Source organism: Corythoichthys intestinalis, chromosome 10 (assembly GCF_030265065.1).
Source record: "Corythoichthys intestinalis isolate RoL2023-P3 chromosome 10, ASM3026506v1, whole genome shotgun sequence".
NCBI lineage: Eukaryota > Metazoa > Chordata > Actinopteri > Syngnathiformes > Syngnathidae > Corythoichthys > Corythoichthys intestinalis.
The window spans coordinates 18,407,180-18,435,044 of record NC_080404.1 but is presented as its reverse complement, the minus strand read 5'-3'; the positions used below and the strand labels follow the sequence as shown (position 1 = coordinate 18,435,044).

Below are 27,865 nucleotides of genomic sequence, written 5' to 3'. Positions count from 1 at the left end.
AATTTATTTTATTTTAGTGGCACTTGATATCAGCGAAAAAATTGTATAGGGCCCCTGTCTTACCCTAATTTAGGTATCAGAGCTGAAATTAATCATCTTTTTTTAAATTTAATTATTTATTATAATTATTATTCCCAAGGATGTCAACATCATCATTTAGGTGGAATCAGACGTATAAATACCTTAGTGAAGTACTTGTACTTAGTTACTTCATATCACTGAAATGAAAGACACCTGAGGAACATGAAATGTTCATGTACGCTTCCGGTTGTTCCTCCTTGACAGAGGGAGGGACTATGATGTCAAAGCTGAAGTAGAGACAGAAAAAAAAATTGGGGAAGCCTGCAGCTCGTTTGCATGTCTCCTTGCTGCATCGAGGTGCCATCGCCGGTGCGTTCAGGGTCGGTGTCCGCGGTGGGAGAAGGCGCATTCCGCCGCCAATTTCGTCGTCACGCGGAGGTGTCCCCCAGCCCCCCCACCTTTTTTTGTTGCTAGCATCTCTCCGAGCCCCAGCCGCGGTGCTCCTCATCTTTTCCCTCCTTCCTCCTCGCACGACTCACGGAACGCATTCGCCGAGGCCACATCGCCGCCTTCCTTCAGCGGGATCCACCGCGACGAGGCTGGGGGGTTCCTCCTAGCTTTTGACATTTGACAGATCCTCTTTGTGTGTGCGCTTGTGTGAGTGTGGCCGTGTGTGCGCTGGGTGGAGTCAACCCGGAATTCTCCAAATTTGGATTAAGCACAATCAGGTATGCCTCCACATCGGTGCTATTTAGGAAAAAAATCCATTTGTATATTGCTATCTTCTCTCATGTCAGGCCTGTCGCTCGAGTCTATTCGCTCGCGTTTGCGTTTTTCTGTTTTGAATGAACACGGTTATCACTAATAAGAAGAGGGTGCAAGAATGGAAAGGAAACCTCATTGAGGATAGGCCAAGATTGGCTCCAAAGCATTCAAAGGACGGGGTTCCCTGTATTCAAAACATTCAAACCACCATTTTGTGGGTGTGATGATCATGACCCAAAAATTCAAACATCAATGGGTTCAGCAGCACCGCACCCTTGATTATAAAATGACATTTGTAATCAGCTGTCATTTTTTTATGGATGGTGCTACTGCTGCCCACCTCATGGGTGGTCAATCCTGGGCCTGTAAGGAGGGCAACACAATGCAAGAATGTGACACTTGGAGCTACAATAGGTTTCCTTAAATATGTAGGTACATAATAGAAGTAGTATCATATCAAGACACCAAAATAAAAGTATTTATAAACCTTTCCATTAATTTTATCTTGGCATTCAATTAAAAGGAGCAATTGTTGTTTTATAGAGGGGAAGTTTTTAAAAAAAATGTAGTTGCACCAATATTTTCTCTTCAATATAAAACATGTTCAATCTTTCCCCCAAAATAATGTTGCTCATGTTATAGTTCATAGTAGGCATGTGCTGGTATGAGATTCTGACTGAAGCCACGGTTTCACGGTATTGCAATTATAGCTCTAAAATGTGTTACTTTGACATATCTGGGTTTAAAAAAAAAAGTCCAGTGAACAGGATTTTTAGTTTTCAAAATATATTAACAAATTGGAACATAAGTAAAATGTTAAGTTAAAATAAATTTAAAAAAAAAAAAATAATAATAATAATAACTGAAATATTCTAAATAAAATTAAAATAAATGCAGTCATTTAGGTGAGCCTAAACCCACAGCCACAGCTCAATATTATTACTATCAGAACCGAAATATTTGAAATATTTTGCATAAAAAGCACGTTCATATGACTCGTATCATGTTTACATTAAACACACACTTTATCAGCACAGTTGCCAAAGAGATTAAAAAAAAAACATGTTTTACCCCCGCTAGACACACTAAACACGCTGGAGTTAACTCTCGTAGCTGGTTGGAAACTTTCATGACAGTGTTTACTAGCCTTTACTTTTGTTTAAATGCGAAATCATATTGGAGATATTGCTTCCTCGGCAGCCACCCTCCGCAAACATGTTTTACATGTCGGTTGGCCCTCCTCCTCTAAGCCGCGAACGTCTGTAACTTTTCTGTAGCCGAAGTATTGCCATATCAGCGATTTTGGTTTTTTTTTCAATGGGAGAAAAATATCAGAAGTTTCACCTCCTCCATCCATTGTGTAGCACAGCTGACTCACTGACGTGGGGGACGATTGAGCCTTGCAGCTGCAAGTGAGGGATTTGTCCCTGCATTTTTGGGACGTAAAAAATAGCTAATAACGTAGGGACGGTATGACAGAAAATTTTTGCGGTTTTGAAACCGTGACATTTTCATACCACGCTATACCTTGAAACCGATCATTGGCAATTGTGTAGGTGTTACACACTGCTAATTTTTATTGTATTACCACCGCTAGACACACTAAACACGCTTGAGTTAACTCTCGTAGTTGGTGGGAAACGTTCATGACAGTGTTTACTAACTTTTAATTTTGTATAAATCTGAAATCATATTGGAGGTATTGCCTCCTCGGCAGCCACCCACCGCAAACATGGCCCTCCTCTTCTTAGTCGCGGCCGTCTGTAACTTTTCTGTGGCTGAAGTATTCCCATACCAGTGATTTTGTTTTCTTCGATGGGGGGAAAAAAAGTTCAAGAGTTTCACCTTATACCGTTGTGCTCTAATGCCATTATTAACAACACTGCTGGTGTGTAACAAACTAAACGATGACTGACACATTTGCGCCTTTGATCGTAGAGCTACCTAACCTTCGCTTGTTGATCAAAGCTACAAATCTGTCAGCCATCATTAACTTTGAGAACCAAACACCAGCTGGTGACTAAGAAAAAAAAGGTTTAGTTGCACTGCTTAGCTACCAAGAGGAAGGTGAAAGGCTGTATGAGCATGAAGCAGAAAAACAAATATATTTTTTAAATTTAAAAACCCGATCCTTTTCACCCGATTCCGATCCTCTGAAAAATGGCACAAGCGTGCCGTTTTCCGGTCACGTGATCAGATCGGGACATCCCTTGTTGTCCAGTCAAAAATCGTTTCTTCTACTGGAGAAATTTATTTTGATAGATGAGTTTCTGAGACGAGAACCTTTTACATGTCAAAATGGCGGACAGCGAGAATTGTGCATGGGATGAAACTACAATTATTTTTTAAAAAGATTGTCAATTTTCCCGTAGTTTTTACGCCTGTGTAATAATGTAGTGTACACAAATTCTTATTTTTCAACCACATGTTTGCAATAATTTTTAGTTCCAAAAAATTACCCTTGGTATTTTTGATGAATTCTCTTGTTGTAAAAGATGAATGCATAGGTATAAAAGAGTTTTGGGCTTGCAGCAAACCAAAATGAAGTCTATGTCTGCTATGGCAACAAAAGCACATGAGCCGGACTTACTCATAACTACCATTTAGCAAGTGGTAAAAATCATCTTTTCCATAGCGTGTGAAGGCAGCATGAAAATAATAATTAATTCGCAGTTCTCAAAGAGAAAATACGACTTGCAATTTGCAAGTGGTATTTACCATAATTACGACACCACATGAAGGCCGCTTGGCATCATTCCTTGAAGTTTCATCCATTTGACTTCTTAGACCATATCACAAAGGTGCCAGCCTGAAACAAAAACAATTGTTGCAAAGTGCTAAATATGCTCTCAATGCCCTTACCTCTGCCTGGGTTGTTATTATTTCTTGAGGGAGAACCATGAAAGACGGCATCGCCAACAACAGCACAGCCAGCATCTCCGAAGCCAGGAAAGCTGTGGAGCAGCTTAAAATGGAGGCCTGCATGGATAGGATAAAGGTATGTCATGTTAAATGTAATATAGAATTTCACCTATAAAAGTCAACAAGTTCAGTATGTATTAGGGGTGTGACAAAATATGGAAACTGTGATAAATCGTGATGCTTTGTAACCCAAAAGATTATTGATATGCTCTGGCCAAGAATTGAGATATCATTTTCAAAAGGTGTCACTGTTTAAAAATAAAAAATTAAAATACTAGAATAGACAAGTTTCCTCAGCGAAACTTGAGTGGCGCCATCTTTGACATTTTCTGCTACAGACTTGAGGTTTAGACAGAACAACAAGAAATGTGGTTGTGGACAAAGTTAAAACTGTAAAATCAAACCAGAGGAACCCACGGTATGTCCAAAAATTGATTCAGCACGACGAAGATGAAGCTTGCATTTGTTCTTATCGCTTCGTTGATCACTCGGGGACAAAATTGTAACAATTTGTGCCACCTGTTTTAACATAAGGGGTAGATTGATACGCCAGCCTCTTGAGTGACCAAAACGAGGCAAAATTACAAATATATTACAGTTACCGAATGCAGAAGGGCTGACACAGATTTTGATGTTACAAGGAAATACTTCAAGATTATATACATATCAACACAAATAGTATGTCATTCATTTTTATTGCAGATATTGATCGCAATTAAACTTTTGGGCAACATGATTCCATTACTTGTTTTATTTAAAATGATTGGTGCATGTGCAAAACAGGTCAATAAATCACAATTTATAAAAATTATTAGAAAAATATTAATGAAGGGATAGCATAAGTCGAGCCTTCCATCATCAAAGTTGAATGCACATAGTGTCGATATGTCCATCGACGTACAGTAAGTGTTGTTGTGAGGCACATCAAGCTGTCTTCCCTTGCCTAACAGCGTTTTCCACCTGAAAACAAACGAACAAAAAACTTGTAACACCTGCATTTATGCTTTTACCTAATTGTGCCATCCTACACGTTCTGATTAGCAACAGTCGAGCAGCAGATAGCATGTGTTGCAACCACAGCAGTACAGTAGTTGTAGTAAATAATATTAAACATGATCATAATTACAATCATCGTAATAACTATATCAAAGACAACAAGTCATTTCATGCGCAAGATTTTAGCTTTAGTATTTTTTTTAGCACCGGGCACATGAAAATGCAGGGATAGGAAGAACATCCGTACCTTCCATAACACAACGGCAACATGACTACATAAACACCTGGTCTTTGTGGTGGCACGGGCTTGGTTCCATATCTGCCTTCATGAACATGTTGTCTTCCCATTTTGTGATGATGACAGATGGATGCGATATTTCCAAATTGTCTTTTTTGAGGGATTTTGATGAGTGATGCCACTCCAGCTCCCCTGTTGTTTTGAGAAAGTGTAAAACGAAAGTCATGAGCAGAAAACTTGTTTATAGTGGCTCTGTGAGCTCAAAGGCTGTGGTAGACGCCCGATCCAATTAGACTGGAAGGGGCGTATGAACGTTCGTTCATTCAAAACCAGAGCATTCACAGCCAGTCTTTTCGATTTTCGGGGCATTTATAGGTCACTTCCCGTTCATTTTAGGGGAGGGGTGCCCAATCCCGGTCCTCGAGAGCCCCTATCCAGCTTGTTTTCTGCATCTCCCTCCTTTAACACACCTGAATCAAACGATCAGCTCATCAGCAAGCTCTGCAGCAGCCTGATAACGATCCTGATTAGTTGATTCAGGTGTGTTAGAGGAGGGAGACATGGAAAACAAGCTGGATAGGGGCTCTCGAGGACCGGGATTGGGCACCCCTGTTTTAGGGCATTTAAAGGACACTTCCTCTTTGTTTTGCTGGTTTGAGTCACTGCCTCATTCATTCCCAGGTCGCTTTCTGTTCTGTAACCCAAAATTAACACGAAGTGACCCATAAATACCAACAAATCAACCTGAAGTGACCCAGAAATGCCCCATAATCAAAAAGAAGTGATTAAAAAACAACAGCAAATGACCTGAAATACCCAAAATTAAACTCATTGGTTGCTATTGACTGCCACAGATTTCCAATTCAATTGAAGTGGACGTCTACTAGTGAAAAACTGAATACTGAACTGAATGAATACGTATAATTATTCATGAACATATGATATACATCCCTGCAATATGTACTCAAAAAAATGCCCCAAAATCAACAAGTGACTGAAAATCAAAGGGAAATGATGTTAAGTGCCCCAAAATCAACAGAAAGTGACCCTTAAATGCCCTAAAAAGAAAAGTGATCAAAAATGAACAGGAAATCGCGTAAATGTCCCAAAATTATCAGGAAGTGACTGAAAATCAACAGGAAATGACATGAGCCAAGGGCATAGGATTGCATAGGGACAATAGGACATTGGGCAAATTGGTAATTTAGATTGTCTTCCTATACATTGTAATGATAGAATATACCCTCCCATTATTAATTGAATTATTTTCATTATATTCAGACTAACATTTATCCCTTTTCACTTGCTGAATGTGCCGGTCCACCCCCCACCCCCTCCTCCCCAAACAAATGTTTGGTTGGCTGATGACTTGAAGCCCCCATCCCGCCACAAAGACACACACACACATACTCACACAGCCCCAACAGATTCATGTCAACAACATGCCACCTCCTCTGCCCCCTTCAGAGAGAAGGGATATCAGAAGGGTTTTTTTTTTTCGGCCAGCAGCAGCCACTGTAAGTCATGTAAAAAGTAGGGCTGTCAAAATTATCGCGTTAACGGGCGTTAATTAATTTTTTAAATTAATCACGTTAAAATATTTGACGCAATTAACGCACAAATACCCTGCTCAAAAGACATTACAATGACAGCACAGTGAAACGTGTACTTGTGTTTTTTGGAGTTTTGGCTCCCTCTGCTGGCGCTTGGGTGCGACTGACTTTATAGGCTTCAGCAACCATGAGCATTGTGTAAGTAATTATTGACATCAACAATGGCGGGCTACTAGTTTATTTTTTGATTGAAAATTTTACAAATTTTATTAAAACGAAAAGATGAAGAGGGGTTTTAATATAAAATTTCTATAACTTGTACTTACAGTTATATTTTAAGAACTACAAGTCTTTCTATCCATGGATCGCTTTAACAGAATGTTAATAATGGTAATGCCATCTTGTTGATTTATTGTAATAATAAAGAAATACAGTACTTATGTACCGTATGTTGAATGGATATATCCATCTTGTGTCTTATCTTTCCATTCCAACAATAATTTACAGAAAAATATGGCATATTTTATAGATGGTTTGAATTGCGATTAATTTCGATTAATTACGATTAATTAATTTTTAAGCTGTAATTAACTCGATTAAAAATTTTAATCGTTTGAGACCTCTAGAAAAAAGACATCAATGTTGTGGAAGTGGGGGAAACACCACTAATTTTGTTGCTGAAAGTCCGCATAACATAGCAAGCATAACATTAAACTTGCTAACCTGCAAAACTACTGCAGTCAGGCCAGCCTCCACAAAAACGAAGTCAAGCTAACCGTAATTTGGATCATTGTTTGCATTTTGTGCATTACGGTAATATCGTCTCTACCAATGTTGAGACCAAATCTACGCCCTAGACAGGAAGTGCCCCAAAATTAACAGGAAGTGACCCGTAAATGCCCCAAAATCAAAAGGAAATGATGTGAAATGCTCCAAAATAATCTGACAAAATCAGTTACACGTCACCTAAATCAATAAAAAAAAAAAATACAAATGAATCTAAAAATGCTTTACTTTTAAAACAAAGTATTTACTGTACTTGTCAGACCTTTGTGGTTTTTAATCATCCAGCAGATGACTCGCTTCCAAATGCTTACAATAATCATTCCCAAAAGATTTTTTTTTCTCTGCGGTATTATTTTTTTAATTTTCAGGAGTGGGAAGGAGAGACTTTAAAGTTTGCGTCATCAAGTCATTCATTATGTCCTCGGCGTGCTCTGAGAAAGATTTCCCCACAGTAGAGGAGAGTTTGCTATCATCAGCACGGCAGATGAGGCTGGAAGCCTGCCACATACCTTCATCACTACTCGTCATCCTTCATCCACACTCGGCGCTACTAAAGCTGCTTGCCGCTTGGAAAATCCTCACTGCGTCAAAAGTAGACTGTATTCCAATTCATCCTCTCTTATCCATAAAACTTCATGTGCTTTGTCATAAAATCAAGTTGCTGTGTCTATTCAGCTTTGAGGGAACAACAAGACTACATTTTACCGACACGTTTAGATATACGGTTTACGGTTTTACAGGCACACTTTCTACAAATTCAGCGAGTTGATGACTTGATAGTTTGAACATTTTAACAAGTTTAAGTTCAGGTGATGGTCACAGTGTTCACGAGAGTAGTTCTGACGCTAATTTCAGTGTGCAGCAGAGCTTAATACTGCCCAAGAGGATTTTGCATGAAACAAGATTTTAAATGTGGCTCCTAAATACTTGCAATACAAATCACGCACACAGTGTGCTCATAATGAAAATGAATTCAAATACACAAACTAGAGAAGGGCAAATGAGTGAATATTTGGCTTTATTTTGAAATCTCAATGAATAATATAAGAATTTCTATATGTAGGGCAGAAAACAGACAAGACTGAAACAGCAGTTTCTGCTCTTGTAGCCCTCATAAAATAAACTGCTGTATTTTAAGCGAAAAGAACTGTTGTGTTTGATAGACCAATATGTTTATATGCTGCAAAAGCAGATTCATAGTGCAGTAAGCCCCCGAACTGTTTTTAATTTGTCCATTTTACCCTGTAAACCCCCATTTACAGACGTCGCGCAACCGCTTTTGTTTCAACTCAGCCATAAAAAGCTCCGTAATTATATTTATTATTCGAAATGTCTGTCATTTTTAGTTTAGAATCATTAATTTATGTCTAATATTTAGTAAAAAAAAAAAAAAAAACTTTAAAATATTAGTCACTCGCATATTTCAAACTTTTAAATAAATTAGGTCACAATTGAAAAAATGGTGTCTGTAAAAAGGTCACGGATATCTACCGCATAACTATCGCTTAATTGTATTTTTTTTTTTACCGTTGCATTTTCCTCAATTTTTTAGATGACAAATAGTCGATGCAAACAAAGAAAAAATGGGGGGGGAAAAAACGTTTAAAAGGGTTAATACATGAAAAAGAAAATCTTGACCATTCATTGAAGTCTGCGATTTCTCCATCGCGACCCTTGTTATATGACCATGTTTCACCCATAAAATCCCCCCAAAATCCGGCTGTGACCATTCACAGATGTGTCTTCACACTCCGTGATACATGCTACACGGAGTTTTTGGATCGAAAAGATGTAAGTGCGGCATAATATCTAGTTAAATTCGTGGCGTCTTTAATTATGCTCTCTCATGCTTTCCCCTCCAGTTAGGGTATAACTGTTTTGAAAAAAATGTTTTTTTTAATGATGCCCTCCTGTTCACATTTTTCCCCCCCGAAAATTGAGATTTTAAGCTTTCCAATTATGTATCACACATGCACATAGGACAATATTGAGTTTGGCCAAATTGGGGGTCTCAGAGCGGAACTTCAAGTCACCTGAGTGTTTTCTGCCATATTTTAGATTTTGTGTTAAAATAGTACAATAAAATAACATTGTAATACTACAAAATGCTATTTCTGAAGAAACTGCAATATTAGCTTTGCTTTTGCAGGGCTCCCCTTGGGGTCACGCCTTGCTGATTTCAGGTACTTCCTGTTGATTTGGGGACATTTCAGGGTCACTTCCCATTGATTTAGATACCTTATATCACAGGCGTCATACCGATTCCAGAAAGGGCCAAGTGGGTGCTGGATTTTGTTCCAACCGATAACGCGCAGAGAGTTTAACCAATGAACTTCCTGCTGAAACAAGCAGCACCTGACAAAGTTTAACTGATTACACATGTAAAAGATCTAATTGGTGAAAAAGGTGTCCTCTTCATTGGTTGGAAAGCAAACCTGCACCCACTTGGCCCTTTCTGGAATCTGTTTGACACCTGTGCCTTATATGGTCATTTGCTGTTAACATTTTGACATACTGTACAGACCAAAAGTTTGGACACACCTCATTTAATGCAACACAAATGAAGGTCTAAACCCCACTGAAAAAGCAATAGATTCCTCTAATTAACCCTGAAAAGTCATACTTGTCAATAAACATTTTTGGTGACTCCCTCTTAAAACTCGAGAATGGGAAGAGTACAAAAAAGTAATGAGAGCAAAGGAAGACTACTTTGAAGATACTACAATATTATACATGTTTATAGTTATTTCACCTTTTTTTTTTTTTTGCTATGTACATAATTCCAGACGTGTTCATTTATAGTTTTATTACCTTCAGTGGGAATTTACAATGTAAAGAAATCGCACAAATGTACTGTACTGTATATGGCTGTCAATGGCATCGACTTACAGTGGGACAAATAAGTATTTAGTCAACCACCAATTGTGCAAGTTCTCCCACTTGAAAAGACTAGAGAGGCCTGTAATTGTCAACATGGGTAAACCTCAACCATGAGAGACAGAATGTGGGGAAAAAAAACAGAAAATCACATTGTTTGATTTTTAAAGCATTTATTTCCAAATTAGAGTGGAAAATAAGTATTTGGTCACCTACAAACAAGCAAGATTTCTGGCTGTCAACGAGGTCTAACTTCTAACGAGGTCTAACGAGGCTCCACTCGTTACCTGTATTAATGGCACCTGTTTTAACTCATTATCGGTATAAAAGACACCTGTCCACAATCTCAGTCAGTCACACTCCAAACTACACTATGGCCAAGACCAAAGAGCAGTCGAAGGACACCAGAGACTAAATTATAGATCTGCACCAGGCTGGGAAGACTAAATCTGCAATAGGTAAAACGCTTGGTGTAAAGAAATCAACTGTAGGAGCAATTATTAGAAAATGGAAGACATACAAGACCACTGATAACCTCCCTCGATCTCGAGCTCCATGCAAGATCTCACCCCGTGGCATCAAAATGATAAGAAGAACGGTCAGCAAAAATCCCAGAACCACACGGGGGGACCTAGTGAATGACCTACAGAGAGCTGTGACCACAGTAACAAAGGCTACTATCAGTAACACAATGCGCCGCCAGGGATTCAACTCCTGCACTGCCAGACGTGTCCCCAGGCTGAAGAAAGTACACGTCCAGGCCCGTCTGCGGTTCGCTATAGAGCATTTGGATGATCCAGAAGAGGACTGGGAGAATGTGTTATGGTCAGGTGAAACCAAAATAGAACTTTTTGGTAGAAACACAGGTTCTCGTGTTTGGAGGAGAAAGAATACTGAATTTTATCCGAAGAACACCATACCCACTGTGAAGCATCGGGGTGGAAACATCATACTTTGGGGCTGTTTTTTTTGCAAAGGGACCAGGACGACTAATCTGTGCAAAGGAAAGAATGAATGGGGCCATGTATCGAGAGATTTTGAGTGAAAATGTCCTTCCATCAGCAAGGACATTGAAGATGAGAAGTGGCTGGGTCTTTCAGCATGACAATGATCCAAAATACACAGCCAGGGCAACAAAGGAGTGGCTTCGTAAGAAGCATTTCAAGGTCCTGAAGTGGCCTAGCCAGTCTCCAGATCTCAACCCCATAGAAAATCTGTGGAGGGAGTTAAAAGTTTGTGGTTCCCAACAACAGCCCCAAAACATCACTGCTCTAGAGGAGATCTGCATGGAGGAATGGGCCAAAATACCAGCAACAGTGTGTGAAAAGCTTGTCAAGAGTTACAGAAAACATTTGGCCTCTGTTATTGGCAAGAAAGGGTACATAACAAAGTATTGAGATGAACTTTTGGTATTGACCAAATACTTATTTTCCACCATGATTTGCACCATGATTTTTTTCCACATTCTGTCTCTCATGGTTGAGGTGTACCCATGTTGACAATTACAGGCCTCTCTAATATTTTCAAGAAAGAGAACTTGCACAATTAGTGGTTGACTAAATACTTATTTGCCACACTGTACATGGCTGTCAATGGCATGGTCGTACATTAGTGTCTATGGCAAAGACGTACATGGCTGTCAATGGAATCTGAGTACATTGGCTGTCAATGGAAGCAGAGTACATTGGCATCAATAGAATCGAGATACATGGCTGTCAATGGCATCGACATACATAGCCGTCACTGGCAAAGACGTACATGGCTGTCAATGGCATTTACTTGAGTGCCAGTTGAATGTCAGTGGGCTGCAATGGCAAGTTTTGTCAAAAAATCACAACCACCCATGTTTTTCTGCCACTGAAAATGAAGGGGAAATTTTGGCCAATAGAAAGGAATGGAACGACATACAGTACATGGCAATGGCATCCCATTAGAAATGAATGGGAAAATTTGGGGGGAACCATAGGTTTTTTAGCAAAATCTGTATACAACTTTTATAACCCTTACCTTCCTAAAATGTTTGATGGATTATTTATGGTGAATTGGATAATAATTGTAGGACAGGATACTTTTTGAGTTTTTTTTTTTTTTTTTTTTAAATTAAAAATACCCGTGTTTAATTTTAATGGTGTCAATGGGCCAAACCGTTTGGGCTGTGCGGCATGCCGAAGAAACTCCATTCAAAAAAACAAGGAATAACATATAGCTGATGGTTGCTTTTGCATTACATGCAAAGCTACCATCAAATACGCATTTATAAAATGAATTTGCTGTTCCCTAAATTTATAGCAACAAAAAAATCTATTTTAAGACTGCACAGTTCATCTGTGCGTTTCAATTCAATAAATGACAATAAATGCCACAATTGGGCCACCGCGTGGGTTAGTGCCTGTCAATACGCTGTCGAAGTCCCACATTTTGGGTTTTGCCAGAGAACTAGGATTTTGTACCGTCTCCCTGCTCAAGCGTGGCCGAAAATAGTGTGTCCTGGGCGGACACGATCAATGTGCAGTGCCTAGAGGTCTGAAGGTGTCTTTTATTCCAAAAATGCCTCAGAAACATCCATAACGAGTAACGCCAGGCAAGTTTGCGCTTGTCACACTGCTTCAGTATACCCCATTTGGCGAAATATGTAGTTGTCATCACCAACCAGGTGTCCATAGTTTTGATTTGTTTGCAATTTTAAAGTTGTATCCTCTGGTAGTTGCTCACACAGCACATATCAACCTTGCGGTAAAGAATTGTCAGGCTTTATTGTCATTGTACAGAATATAAAAAGATTTCAAGCTTCGCCATTACGTGCACCACATGAAACGAAAGCAAAAGTACAATATAGCTAATATTAAGAAAAAAATACGCATGGGTGTCCAAACCTGTCCTCAAGGGCCGCTGTGGGTCCTGGTTTTAGTTCCTACCAATCGAGCCCAGACAGTTTAACCAATGAAGTTTGCAGCCCAATGTGGAATAGTTTGGACACCACTGTTTAGAGTGTACTCAGATTGGAAATAAAGTGAATAGGTGACTAGCAGCAAGTGGGGATGGTAATATAACAGTGCATATATGACAATTTATAGATCTCAGACTAGAAGGCAGATGGCTGACTTGATATGATAGTGCAAATGACAGTTTGTGCATAAATATAGATGTAACGGTGAGAAAATGCAATAATGTACCTGTGCAAATATTGTACATGCGATACCCAGATTATGCAGTACCAAATTGAGAGAGACGCCTGAGAGAACAACCTTAGTAATAAGGCCGCAACAACTAATCGATTAAATCCATTAGTAAATTAGTTGTCAACAGATTTGATAATCGATTTTTGCTGGCAGTTATGAGCAGTCCCGTTTGGGTCCTTGTTTGGGTGTAATGTAAAGCTACTCATTCGCCAGTGATTGGACCAAAGGAGAGAGTTCACTGCTACACTCAGGCTGGGTTGCTGAATCCATAATATTACGACGTGTCAAGAGTTAAATTGTCTTCTGTGTTGTTAGATCCAGTGTGCCTCCGTCAAAGGTGAGTAAAGCTGGTTGTATTTGTATTCTTTGTTGATGAGATGTTACAACTTAGCACAGAGTGCTAAACTAGTTAGTGATTATGCTTATTAGTCTTTTAAGTGTCTCATGTATCATGTTTTGGAGAAGCATATTAGCACTTGAGTTATTGTTTGATAGTAAGGTTGTCTCATTTCTCTTTATAAAGAGACTACACACATAAACCCATTCATAAAACAGCTTTCATCACAAACTCCTATTCAAACTGTAAAATGTCATACAAGAGAGTGTGCTATTTTTTAAAAATTGGATTAGGTTTGTATTAATGAACAATTGTTTGATCAAGAAAACTGATTCGTTAGTCTGCCTCCTCCTCATTCAATTTTTTTTGGTATGTGTGTTTAAAGGAAATAAATGAATCATTGACAAAATTTAGCGATTACTCGTGAAGGCATTCAGCCCCCCGGCCAAGCCTCAGAAACAGCGACAGCCGAACGAAATGGGGTTCCGCTGGCACCGCTCCAGCAAGTCGGCCGGGAGGGACGCGTTCACTCCGGTGTTAACCCTTTACACTGACTCCAAGTTCCAAAAGTTTGAAGAAGACTCACCGAAAACAGGTTGACAATTTATTCGTCGACAATGGTCGAAAACAAGGCAAAAACAGACGACGGAGAGACAATACTGGCTCCAGGGTCGGCAAAACAACGGCCACATAGAAATGTTCCCGAGAAGCGACAGTTGTTATCTAAATGTTCAGTCCTTTTGTAAGCTGCGGTGGAGTGGGCCGGGCCGAAGGCGTGGCTGTGTGTTGTCTTGGGATCATGCCTCTGTGGCAGGTTTGGGCGGTCAAGTTCGTGCATCATTCTTCGTGGCTGGGACGTGGTTGCCACGGCAACCGACGCAGGTCTTGACGTCCAAGGCGCCCGCGCTATTAAGTTGTTGGTAGGGCAGGAGCGTCCTGACCCTTACCGGAGCAATGATGACGCTTTTTTCTTTGCCTATCAGGCGAGGGCTGATAAGCTAGTCCACTTTACTGTGTCAAAGGGCATGGAGCTTGTTTCTTTAAACTATGGTTAAATGCTTTACTATAATGAATTTGTTAGACTAATGCAAACAATTATATGGTGTGTGCGAGAAAGTTAACTATTCTCGTCAATCGTCAGATTAATCAATAATTTAATTAATTGTCCGATTAATCGATTATACAATTAATTATTAGTCTCAGCCCTACTTAGTAAGATGTATGTGACAATGTTGTGGCATTGGCTGTGCAATGACAGTGACATTTCTGTACAAACTCGGGTTGAGTACGGTGACAGTGACAAATGGTGACAAATTTCTTGAACGATCCACCCTTTTATCCATGTGCCTATCCAGTAACACATCCATTCAAAGTATACATCCACTCATTAAATTCTTTAACTCGAGTAATCTTGGGTTACATGGGTCTCTATTTTATTCTCTAGAAAGCGATCTAATTTTTATGTAGCAGTTTATGTAAAAGATGCAACAGCATGTAAAGTAACAAGTGTTCTCTTCACTGAGGTTTCCAATGGAAAAAAAAGATGCACTAACAGCCGATGGGCTTTTTTCACATCTCCAGTTCATATTTTTGTCATCTAATGGCTTTTGAAGTGGAAGGCATTCGTGAATGACGGCAGAATCAAAAGAGGAAGCGCTGTTAGTGATGTCTGTTGGGGTTTTTTTTAGATTTAATTAATGGACGTGAGGAGCCGGCATGTATATCAGTGACAAGAGCGGATGCCTCATTGAGGGACCTTCTCATTAATCGCTCAATCAGCCAAAAGAACGTGAACTGTGTTAATTAGACGGACTCTTCCTGCATCGTGGGGCTGCAGTGTAATTACCAGCCAGTCTGGACCTTAAACACACACACACACACACACACCCATTTCTCTTCCTCAGCAGAACACCTAGCTAAATTTGCACTATAATTCACTTTGACTATCAGAGTAATTATGCACTTTATTCACACCGTAATGAAAGTCTTCCCTCTTTATGCAGGCGTTTACTGCCATGATAAGTAAATTAGGTCATCTAAGGCAATGTTTTCCAAATATTCAGCCAATCGCAGGGCGTATATAAAGAGAAATAACCATTCATACTTAAATTTATTTATATTAGATTCTTCAATGAAGCTGACAAATCTTTGGGGGATTGGAGTGGGCAAAAGCACAACTTTTATACAAACAGGCATTGTGTTAGACCACTGTTCATACTGATGAACAGGTAAGTGTGTTACCCATTCTCGTATAATTTCCGCTTATGCTTTGTACTTGTATTTTTTTCACATTTTATGATGTAAGTTTAAATGAATGCATCTGCTGTTAGCTGGCAAACAGTTTAGGGTGAGTACCCTGCCTCTTGCCCATAGTTACAGTCATGGATGAAATTATTGGTATCCCTGGAATTTTTCCAGAAAATACAGCATTTCTCACAGATATTAATGGAATTACAAATGTTTTCAGTATGAATGTGTTTATACCTTGGATGTGCATTGGAAAAACACAAAAAAGCTGGAGAAACAAACCAAAATGTACACAATTTTACACAGAATGCAAATAATGGGCTGGACAAAATTGTTGGCACCCTCAATTCAATATTTGGTTGCGCATCCTTTAGAACAGTGGTTCTTAACTGAGGTTCGATCGAACCCTAGGGGTTCGGTAGGTAAGGGTTCAGTGAAGGTTAAGCAATATAGAGCCCTATTTTGTACGCAGACTAAATCTAGGCAAAGTGGTGTTTTAGACCAGGTTTTGGGTTTAGTTGCCCTTAGTTGTTCGTTGTATTGAGTTCATTTTGCCTACACTTATAGATTAGTCAATTTTTTCTTTTATTCCAGACAATAGTAGGTTGTTTAATTACCTTAATTTATAGGCTTAATTCCATTTCTTTCAAATGCTCGCCCACTGTCTAATCGGAGGAAAAAATAGGTTTGCTCAGTGGAAGGTCGACTAGAACTTGATATGAGGAAGTATAACAGACCTACAGACAGCGTGAATTGCGTAGATAATTAAAAACAAACAAAAAAAAGCGTCATTTTACGCCATGAAAATAATATGCGATGCAAGGATGCGACAATAAAATGAGAATGTAAACATGGAAGCAAAAAAAAGGAACAGTATGAAATGAGTTTGATTTCATTTACCGACGTGAATATCAACAGCAAAAGGAAAAATAATTTGTAGTAAATTAGAAATTAGGAAGAATTTTGAAGAGAAATTCACTTAGATGTTAGCTTGCTAGGTTTTGAATTCGTTAAAAAAATGGCTTTATTATGAAATTCCATAGGGTTCAGTGAATGCACCTGTGAATCTGGTGGGGTTCGGTACCTTTAGCAAGGTTAAGAACCACTGCTTTGGAAGAAATAACGGAAAACTTTCGCTTCCTATAACCATCAACAAGTTTCGTGCACCTCTCAGATAGAATTTTGGACCACTCTTTTTTTTTTTGCGAACTGTCCCACGTCTCTCAGATTTGAATGGTGCCTTCTTGCAACAGCAATTTTGAGATATCTCCATAGTGTTCAATATGATTTCGATACGGACTCATCGATGGCCACCTCAGAATTCTCCAGAGCTTTGTCTCCAACCATTTCTTGGTGCTATTTGAGGTATGTTTTGGGTCATTGTCCTGTTGGCTCACCCATAACCTCTGACGCAGACCCAGTTTTCTGACACTACATCTTACATTGCGGCCCAAAACATTTTGATACACTCCATAGTTCATGACTCCTTGCACACCGTCAAGGCACCCAGTGCCAGAGGCAGCAAAACTACCCCAAAACATCATTGGACCTCCACCATGTTTTACTATGGGCACTGTGTTGTTTTCTTTGTAGGCCTCATTCTTTTTTTTGGCAGTGGGAGCCTTGACAATGTGTAAGGAGTCATGAAAAATGGAGACTATCAAAATGTTTTGGGCCGGTCATGGGTGTTCCAACAGGACATTGATTCTAAAATATACCTCAAATAGCACAAAAAAATGGTTGGAGACCAGTGCCCAGTGCAAGAAAAAAGAATGAGTGAAGAATGAATGTCAAATAACACTTTCCTGGAATGCATAAATTGTATTGGATTATCGATTTGATGAAACTGTTTATTCATCGAAGCATTTTTTTCCCTGTATGATAATAAAAATAATGTTATTTTAAAGTTTTTACATTTTTTCCAGCTTTATTAATTGCATTTATTCTCACAAAAAAATAGTTTTTTTTATTTGTATATATTTTATTTTAAATTCTGAAATCATTTTCAAAAAATAGAATGATAATAATAGTAGTTATATTTTTTCCTTGTAATGCAATTTCTTTATTCTGTCATTTTTTAAACTACAGTTTAAGAAAAGTATTTTTGTCTCAATCTTACATTCTTACAAGAAGTGTTTTTTTTTTTCTTTTAATTTACTACACTTTTATTTCAAATGAATAAATATTTTAAAAACTTGAATAATAATGATAGTGAACAGTTATATTTTGCAAAACAATGTTTCCTTCTCGTTTTTAAACTAGTTTAAGAAAATTAGTTTTCTGAATTTGACATTCTTACAAAAAACAATTTCATTTTTTTTATTCCATAGATTTTATTTAAAATGAATGCATTAATTTAAAAACTGTATGAGAATTATAGTTATACTTTTTGCTTGTCATGCAATTTCTACAAAATTCTGCCATTTTTAAGCTACAGTTTAAAACCATATTTTTGCGAAACTATAAGACGCGTTGTGATATTACAGTAACTTCATTCTTGAAAGAAATGCTTTTAACATTTTAGTATGTAGCTAAGTTATAACACTACATGTCATGTGCACAACAGGAAAATGATCCAGTATTACTGTGTTACACAGTAAATTAGCCTAGCACGTTGAGTTCGGAATCAAAACGGCGGCGTTATTTCGAGGTAAAATATCATTGCTTTTAAGTCCATAACGTATTACAATGCCGTTTTACACAAGCAGCCCTATTATCCCGAATAGTGCCATTCGCAGTAAGGTTGTAAACACTCTGATTAGTTGACATTTAATAGCTGTATTGATCTTCCTTTCTGTTGTGTCTCAGGAAATATAAAGAAGAAAAAACAAAAACAGTGGGGCTCGCAGTTTGTGCAAATGCTTTTGGAAAAGTTGTAACTTGTCACATCCAGCGAATAAAATGTCACCTGTTCAATGCAATGGGGAGGCGAGGGTGTGGTGCGGTGACATATTGACTTCTCATCTTGCTCTGAGTCAGTCAAAAATCAGCGGAGATCTACAGCAGAGGTGGTGTTTCACCAGCATAAAAAATAACAGATGAGTCAACAAGAAGGCAGCATGTTTTGTGAAATTGGATTCAATGTGGCTGCTCTCGGTTTGATATTTTCATATAGATAAACCTGTTTACATTTAAATGAAACAACATAAAAGTACCTTTTTCCCTGTCTGTCTCGAAATAAGGCAAAACAGTATTGTTAAAGAAATTCCTCTCATTGTTAGCTATAACTTATTGGCTGCTATTGACGGCACTAGACGTCCACTCGATTTTGACTCCCCGGTAAAATTTGTTCGTTCATTGGACATCTTGTGCTGTCAGTGGCAGCCAATGAGTTATCACAAGTTACATGACCCCAAAATGCCCCAAACCTAATGGGAAGTGAACCACGGGAGAGCAAAGCATCCTTACACGATATGTCCAGAAATGATTATTTTTTACTTGATGTTCTTTAACCGATATCACTGACATTGTCCAACTCCAAAAATCCGATACCAATATCAAACCGATATAAGCAGTCGTGCACTTAACGTGTTATTGCTAATTGTATTGTGATGCCCCAATTGATGCTTTAATAAGGATAAATGTAACAACATCAAGGTTTTCCACGTAAAATAAACATTCTGTGAAAAATAAGAAAACAACGTCAACTGAAGATATGGAAAAGAAATGTCCCATATAAATAAGAGCCAAAATGTCCATAATTAAATAAAAGTAATCTTACACAATTAAAGTGCGTATGACACCAAAAATAGTGTTTATTTCATATTTCACGCGGTGTTTTATGCTCCTGAATGAAATGGACCGCTTGGATGTTTGTGGAAGTAATCGTTTTATATATTCAATATTTGAATCCCGCGCCATGAAAATGAATGACTTCCGGCTTCAGTCTCAGGTTTAGCACGCATGCGAAAGTGACGTCACCCGGGTCAGGATCTCACAATACAGCATTGCTTTAGAACATGCAGATGGACTGCGGATTCAGCTGATTTTGTGGATTAATTTGTTTATTTTTCGCATCACGCCAACCAAACGGCAGCAGAAAATTGTTGCCGCACCAGGGAGAGGTGTATGAGCCTTTTTGGGTTTCAAAAGGTTCCCATTAACCGCTGATATTGGCCAAAACAAGCCCTACAACTGTAGGACCATTGGATTTACAAGGAAGTGAGTAAACATCGTATTTTGTATGATGTCAAATACTGGGATCATGGCACTCGTTTTAATACAGAGGTGGCTTGCATTTTCCGGCTGATTGTCCACCGAAAATGCTAATCGGCTGACGACCGGCGGCTTGTTGCACACCCCCCTGCCAGTAGAGCGCTATACTCTGCTTATTGCCCTCTTCGTGTGCCCGGTGCTCTGTCAAATTTTCAACCTCATCAGAAATTGCAACTTTGTGATAAAAATGGCTGCGAATACAGCGATTACAAATTAAACACTACAAACTTTCTTTAAATATTGGACTATTTACTTATGTTTGATCATGGACGAACATGTAGAAAAGGAAATGAAAAAAGCCTGAGTAACTACGATTGCATAAATTATCGTTCGGGAGGTGCGACAGTAAAGGTGAAGTCTACAGTTTTGACACTTAGGGAGTAATTTTGCCATGTCGTACTAAATAAATGCACTTTTATTATTTCATATTCCATTTAGCACAAGACTTTTATTTGTCATGACCATTTATTTAGCAATTGGGGGAAATACTTCGCTAAAAAGAATATCCTGTAAAAACATTGGAGTAGAGAGACTGAAACAATGACATTTTGCCGCTCTCTTCGTCACTTTTTCCTCATTCTGAATAATTCCCCCTCAATGGGCTGAATTGTAAATCAGATAAAACCATCACCCTGCTGACGTCATCCACCAGTTGGGGACGCTAGACCCCAATAATGGTAGGCATGGCTAAACGGTGGATTAAAAGACTAATTTCTCATCATCTGCGCTTTGCCAAATTATTGTATATAGTTGAATCATCTCAAAATATGATTGTAATACACATAATAATGTTATTTAAGACATTTTTTAATCCTGCCGTACGCACTTTAAATCACATTACAGTAATTACCCCAAAGAGCCACTTGGAGGCACCCAAAGCATTACAAATACAATCATAGGACATGCCAATGCAATGACAATTCCCAAGATGCATTTTGCTAGGAATTTGCACAGATTTGTATTTTATTACTTTTCTGTTTTCTTAGTGAGTATTTCTTTCTGGTAACACAGTAGTTATATGTAATGAGTCTATAATTAATGGTTTTTCAATCATTTATTGTTTATTTAATTTTTGACCTGTCTGCTCACATAACAAATCCCAAGCATGTTTGGTTTAGTTTGATAATGTTCAATAAGCATAACTGTTATGTAAAGCTGTGACCAGTGTTTGTACAAAGGTAGAAGGCTTCTACTTGCGTTTTGAAGGCAATATGCAAGTTGGTCAAAAATGAAAAATAGATGTCGATATTATCTGATATCATTTTAAAATGCTTTTATCAGCCAACACGATTGACTATCCGATAATATTGGACAACTCTACAATATTGGCTGCAATGTAAGATTTCTAAATGAAACTTAAAAAGGACATCTGTAAAAATGGGAGTAACATACATGCTTGTTATGCGCTCTGTGCTGTCAATTGTGAAAATGTGAATACTGCAATCCGTTGCCAAAACAACAATGGAGCACCACAGCTGTGTTTTTGTTGGTGTACATTGTCTGCATCTCTACTGCGTCGAGCCCATTACTTACATTTCAAATGTTGATCTCAAACATAGGCTGACAAAGAAGCTACATTCAGAATCATTCACTCATTACCTACTCCATAATTACCTTCCGAGGGATTGGGTTATGTAGTGGACTAATGTAGTCCACTCATTAGTCAAATGGAAAATAGATGACAAACACACTCGAAGCACCATCAATCATGTGATTGTTGCCCCATAATTACTATGTACCTAATAAACATCAACGTTGTTTTGGTTTAAGATGAGTCTGGTTTAAAAAAGTAATAAGAGCAACACATGTTACTCTACTTATACTGAAGATGTTTTTGTCCCACAGCTCATAAATTGGTGCAACGCATCATGAAATTTATTACTTTTCTATTGTCGATTTGTTATGCATTTTCAAGATGCCCTGTGGTGTACAGTACACTGAGGGCATTTTATAGAGCAGGGGTGTCAAATTCTTTGTCGCAGGCTACAATAAAGTTACAGGATGCTTTCCTTTAGAGTGCCATGTAGTCTGCCAACTAGACTGCCATGCCTAGTCGAGAACTTGTAAATTCATTTGATCATCAACAACTATTTTCGTAGTAGGTTAATTTTTTACAGACATAGTTGGCCTAAGAAATTGTCCACATCCTCTTTTATGAGTGTCTTAACTCATTCACTGCCAAGCACCGTGTCACAAAACATCTCCTTCTGATAAGCGCCACAGAATATTTTGACTACTATGGCTACTTGAACACGGAACTTGCAAAAAGAAAGATTAGATTCACGTCTTTCATCATTAAAAAAGTTTTTTTTTTTTTTTTTTTTTTTTTTTTTTTTTTTTTTTTTTTTTTTCCCCTTTAGTTATAGGCAGTTGAACATCATAAACATTATTGTTTACAGGTCTTTTGTGAATTAGTCCATAACAAATATTCTTAGAAATATTTTTAAATGTTATTTTTTTGTTTACTTTATTTGAAAAAAAAAAAAAACAACAACTAAAGAACAATTAATATTCATTCTTTCATCTTCCAAGATGCTTATCCTCACAAAGATCGCGGGGGTGCTGGAGCCTTCCGGGCTCCATGCACCCTGAATCGGTTGCCAGCCAACTGCAGGACCAATTAATATCCATTTTTATTTATTTTTTTGCTTTTTAAATTTAAAAAAAGGAAGATACAGTACTGCATTTTTATTTGTAGTCATTTTTCAAATTGTACTGTTTTTCAAATTTTTATTTTTTTATTTTCACTCATTTTAAAATAAAAAATAGGATTTTTTTTTTTTTTTTAAGCAAAAACAAAAAGGAAGAAACGGCAAGTACTCTTTAATTTTAAAAGCATTTTTTAAAAAGGAAAAAAAACTATTTCACATTTCTGTTGTCCTTTAATTGAGGACGACAGCGCTGTTATTTTAATTTCATATTAGCGAAAACACATGTAGTTGACGCACATGACAAATGTGGGCCACACAAAATGATATGGTGGGCTGTATCTGGCCCCCAGGGCCTAACGTCGGACACTTATGTTCAGAAGTGGGTGGAGTAGCCAAATATTTTACTCAAGTGAGAGTAGTGTTACTTCGAAATAATATTACTCAAGTAAAAGTAAATGTAGTCATCCAAAAAATGTACTCAGGTACAAGTAACAAAGTATCCAGTGAAAAGAATATTCAAGTAATGAGTAACTTTGTGAGTAACTGCTTATTTTTGTTAATTTTTTTTTTTTTTCCCAAACAATGGTATTTTTTTCTCTCAGCACAAATTTATCTATATGAACTGTTGTTATAATGATACTGAACAATAACCAATTACATAACCACATTACGGCAAATACATAAATGAAAAAAATCACTGAATTCCGGCAAGAAAAAAAAAGACAGAAATGAAGCATTATTCGTGCAAAGAGCATGATTGCCCTCTAGTGGAGAAAATAGTTCCGGGTTTTATAGTGAATAGTTCCTTCATAGTCACTATTATGAAATTAAAAGGATCATATATCCGGTTTTCTGTGGTTAATCGGTGCCAAATAAAATGTTTAAATCTGCGTTTGAGTCATGTTAAGGGTAGCGCTCTGTCAAATACTTCATTTCTTACAGTGCTTAAAAGGTGCCATGTGATCGAACAGGCTGCCGTGATCATAGAACGGCAAGGTTGTGTCTGTTTGTCAAGTGATTATTGTTTCGATGTCTCAATGGTGCAATTAGAAGCGCTACTCTTGGAATCGCTGGCAAAAAAAAAAACAAAAAAAACTAACATGTAGAATAAAGAGGAAAAAATGTAACGACTCTTGTGTAGCCCAAAGTAGCGGAGTAAGAGTAGCGTTTTTTCCTCACAAATCTACTCAAGTAAAAGTAAAAAGTATGGTTTAGTAAAACTATTCTTAGAAGTACATTTTTCTCAAAATGTTATTCAAGTAAATGTAACGGAGTATATGTAACGTGTTACTACCCACCTCTGCCTATGTTCTAGAGAAGGGGTGTCAAACTCATTTTGGTCCGTGGTTCACATTTATGGCAATTAGATCTAAGGGGGGCCGTACTAGTTTATTTTCTGCCAAATAAGTAAATTCATTGGCTGCCATTGAAAGCGCTCGATGTCCAATCGTGCCGTGAATGGCACTGGAAAATGAGCATTCACAGCCAGTTTGGAAGTTTGACATTTATTTTTCATCTTGTTTACAATCACATTAAATACTGGCATGTCAAATAGACAAATACAACTGAAATAACAAAAATATTTTTGGGAATATTCCAATTTATGGCTTTTCTGTGATAACTTCATTGACAAAATTATTCAACCCATTAGGTATGTATAACTTTATAACTTAGTACATCCTTCGCAACATTAACATCCTTTAGACGTGAAGCATAGCTTGACACAAGTTTCTTGAAGTGATCCACAGGTATCTTTGCCTATTCCACATGGGGAAAGGCCTCCAGTTTATGAACATTTTTGGGCTTGCGTGCTGCAAGTGCCTTCTTCAAGTACCACCAGAGATTTTCAATTGGATTTAAGTCTGGTGATTGCAATGGCCACTCCAGAATCTTCCAGCACTTCTTTTGCTATGCTTAAGATCATTGCCCTGTCGGAAAGTCCAACCTCACCCAAGCCTCAGCTTTGTCAATGACTGCATGACATTTGCATCTCCAACTGAATTTATAATACCTTGCACAAGCTGAAGATTCTCTGTACCTGAAGAAGCAAAACAACTCCAGAGCATGAGTGATGCTCCACTGTGCTTCACAGTAGATAGGGTGTTCTTTTCTTTAAAGGAATCATTCTTTCTCCTCCACACTTTCCATTGGCCCAAAAACTTCCAGTTTGGTCTCATCCCTCCAGAAAACAAAACCTTTGTGGTTTGTCCACATTTTGGCGTACTTGTTGTGCTTTGGGGTCTGCAGGGGGATGCGCCTGGGAGTTCTTGCATGGAAGCCATCATTTCGCAGTGTGCGTCTTATTGTCTAGGATGAAACCTGAATACCTTCCTATGACATGTCCTGTCGTAGTTTCTCAGCTGTCACCCAGGGATTTTTTGCCACCCTTTGCTTCAGGTATTGCACAGCAGTTGCAGACAGTAACCTCTTTCTACCACACCTAGGTAGCGTTTTCACTGTGCCTTTAGCTTTAAAGTTGCGGACTCTGCTCCCAATTGTGTCTCTTGAAATTTTCAGTCCTTTTGCTATCTTTTTATATCCATATCCTTGCTAATGAAGTGAAATGACCTCCTCTCTGAACTTTTTTGACCATTCGATGGACTTCACCATGTTCTAAAGAGCTCATTAACTGCCAAGAAGAGCCATGTGTCACAGTCCTTTTAAATCTGCTTAATTGCTGCTTATTAGGGTTCCAGTCACATCTACAGATGTTTTCATCAGTTTGACAACACCTGATGGAAACCTTTGTTCTTAAGAGTGGTGGACTTGGGGGGTGAATAATTTTGTCAATGAGGTAATCACAGAGAGGCCAATAATTGGAATATTCCCTAAAATTTTTGTTATTTCATTTGTATTTGTCTATTTGACATGTCATTATTTAACGTGATTATAAACAAGATGAAAAATGAATGTCAAACGTGCAAAAACACTTATCCACTGTGGGGGTTGAATAATTTTGAATACAACTCTACATCAGGGCACAAATATGGAAATGTATTTCCCTTGTGAGTCAAGTTTTTGTGCCTTTTGAATGGCTAATTTCTTTGCCGGACTGGGATTCAAATGTTTTATTACAAAAAAAAATAAAATAAAATAATTACCCAGCAATCAGCTATTTATGGAAACAGTTATCCCACCCCGCACAGAGACGGGCAGCAACAGAGTTCAGTCAGGTGTGGCAATCTCTGTGTGGCCTCGCCCACGACCCATCAGTAGAAAACTAAAATTATCCCTTTAAATGGCACAGTCATGTCTTTTTTTCCCTCAGTGGTTTAATTGTCTTCATGTGTCGTCAACAGGTGTCCAAAGCTGCCGCAGACCTGATCGCCTACTGCGATGCCCACATACGGGAAGACCCTCTCATCGTACCCGTCCCGGCCTCAGAGAACCCGTTCCGGGAGAAGAAGTTCTTCTGCGCCATCCTCTGATGAGCCAAGGGTGTGGCTTCGCCGGCCTCCTTTGTCTTCACCGTGCTTGAAGCGACTTGCCACGGGCGCCCCCTCGAGTTTAGCAGGGTGGACCCCGGTGTTGGTCAGCTCTGTCCTGGCGGCTGAGGGTTTCTGCGGGTGGCGGTGTTATTCAATAGGTTTGTTATTGCTTTGTTATTAGAGAACAGCCTTGTTCAGCGCTTTCATGAGGTGGGAATTTTTCTTTTTTTCTTTCTTTTTTTTTTTTTTTTTTATCCCAACTTGGCTCAGGAAACAGACATGTGCCCAGTAAACATCTTTGCACCTTCTGCATCGTCTTAAAACATCAGTGCCTTCAGTGTGCCAGCTTTAAAGTATTTGCAGCAGCGTGCACTGAAAGCTAAAATATAACACCTGGCTTATTTCACTCATGATCTGTTCGACGAAAACCCGAACAGCCATCTACTTTATACCAAGTAAAGTCAAGTGTTTTGGTACGGAGCGAGCCAATCTGTATTTTTTCAGGCGACAACTCGTAGCCGCTTATCACTGTGCATCCCTTTTACTCCAAATGAGTTGATAAAGCTTCCTTGTCATGCCCTGACACTTTTTAATCTTTGCTGTTTGTTTCCATTGACGCTCAAATCAGTCTTTCGTCATCTCGCAGCTCCCGATCGAAACACGTTCCCCACGTTGCAAAGTGTCAAGTGTTTTCTGGGCGGGTTTCCTGACTTTTTTTTTTTTTTTTTTTTTTTGCCGTTTGAGAGAAAAAGGACAGGCCTTTGATATTCAAACAGGCCTGCATGTTCCTCTGCTGCCATAATGAGCGCCACCCATGTATACAAGCCGTCTTTTTCCAGTGTACAGTCCGTTTCAGTGCCAATCCTTGTGAGAGCGGTGTTATTGTCACACTGCGCTCACGCACAATTATTTGTTTTGTTTGCTTTATTTGAAAGAACAAGCACACTGTCTCCTTTACATAGTACGCGTATTTAAACAGCATTTACAAATTTTTATGATGAATTGTTGATGATTATTAATATTGTTATTATCAGTGGTATTATTGAATATTTGTTGCACAGCACTGACTGCTACATGATATGTAGTGTGCTACTAAGCGTGTATGATACCTACAGTGGTTCATTATTTACAAATCATACAGTTATTGATAGTATGTGAGTATTTTAAAATTAGATAACACAAAGGGTATTCAATCTGTGAAATGTGAGGTAATTACCTCTTGGTACTTGAACAGTCATTGTATTACTGATCCAATTTACATGAATAACAAAGCATCAACTGTTTCAGGAGAATCATTTTAGTATTATTGTTAGTTATTTATAACATCCCAAGACCAGTCTTGGGGTTTCTTCACTGACCTCTTGAGGATGGTGCCAAATTTTCAACAATATACATAGTGGCGAAAGGTGAATTATGCATGGTTTCCTCCCAAACGAGAAGTGTTATGAGATGAAATATTCCCTTCATGGGGACTTTCTAAAAAGGCCGCTGTGCACTTGTAATCACACCGGAGGTCCGACATGTTGACAGTGTGCAGCTGTATTCTTAAATGGTATTATTGTTTTTGTAAAATGAAACAAATGCATTTAATTAGAAAGCTTTGTAAATCCTTTGATGGATGAATTAATTAAAGAAATATATCAAATGGCA

At 38.3% G+C, this 27,865-nt stretch overlaps 1 protein-coding gene across 1 annotated transcript; it reads left to right on the top strand.

Moving 5' to 3' along the window:
* The first annotated feature begins 300 nt into the window (after window positions 1–300).
* LOC130923425 (guanine nucleotide-binding protein G(I)/G(S)/G(O) subunit gamma-4) lies at window positions 301–27,865 on the top strand. Its single transcript, XM_057849126.1, has 3 exons — window positions 301–749; window positions 3,678–3,784; window positions 26,087–27,865. The coding sequence occupies exons 2-3, from the start codon at window positions 3,686–3,688 to the stop codon at window positions 26,213–26,215; spliced, it is 228 nt and encodes a 75-aa protein (XP_057705109.1). The 5' UTR covers window positions 301–749; window positions 3,678–3,685; the 3' UTR covers window positions 26,216–27,865.

Excerpts from the sequence above, each read along its gene's own strand:
- LOC130923425 (XM_057849126.1), top strand. The coding sequence starts at position 3,686 with ATGAAAGACGGCATCGCCAACAACAGCACAGCCAGCATCTCCGAAGCC. Across the intron at positions 3,785-26,086 it reads CCTGCATGGATAGGATAAAG|GTGTCCAAAGCTGCCGCAGA; the intron begins GTATGTCATGTT and ends TGTCGTCAACAG.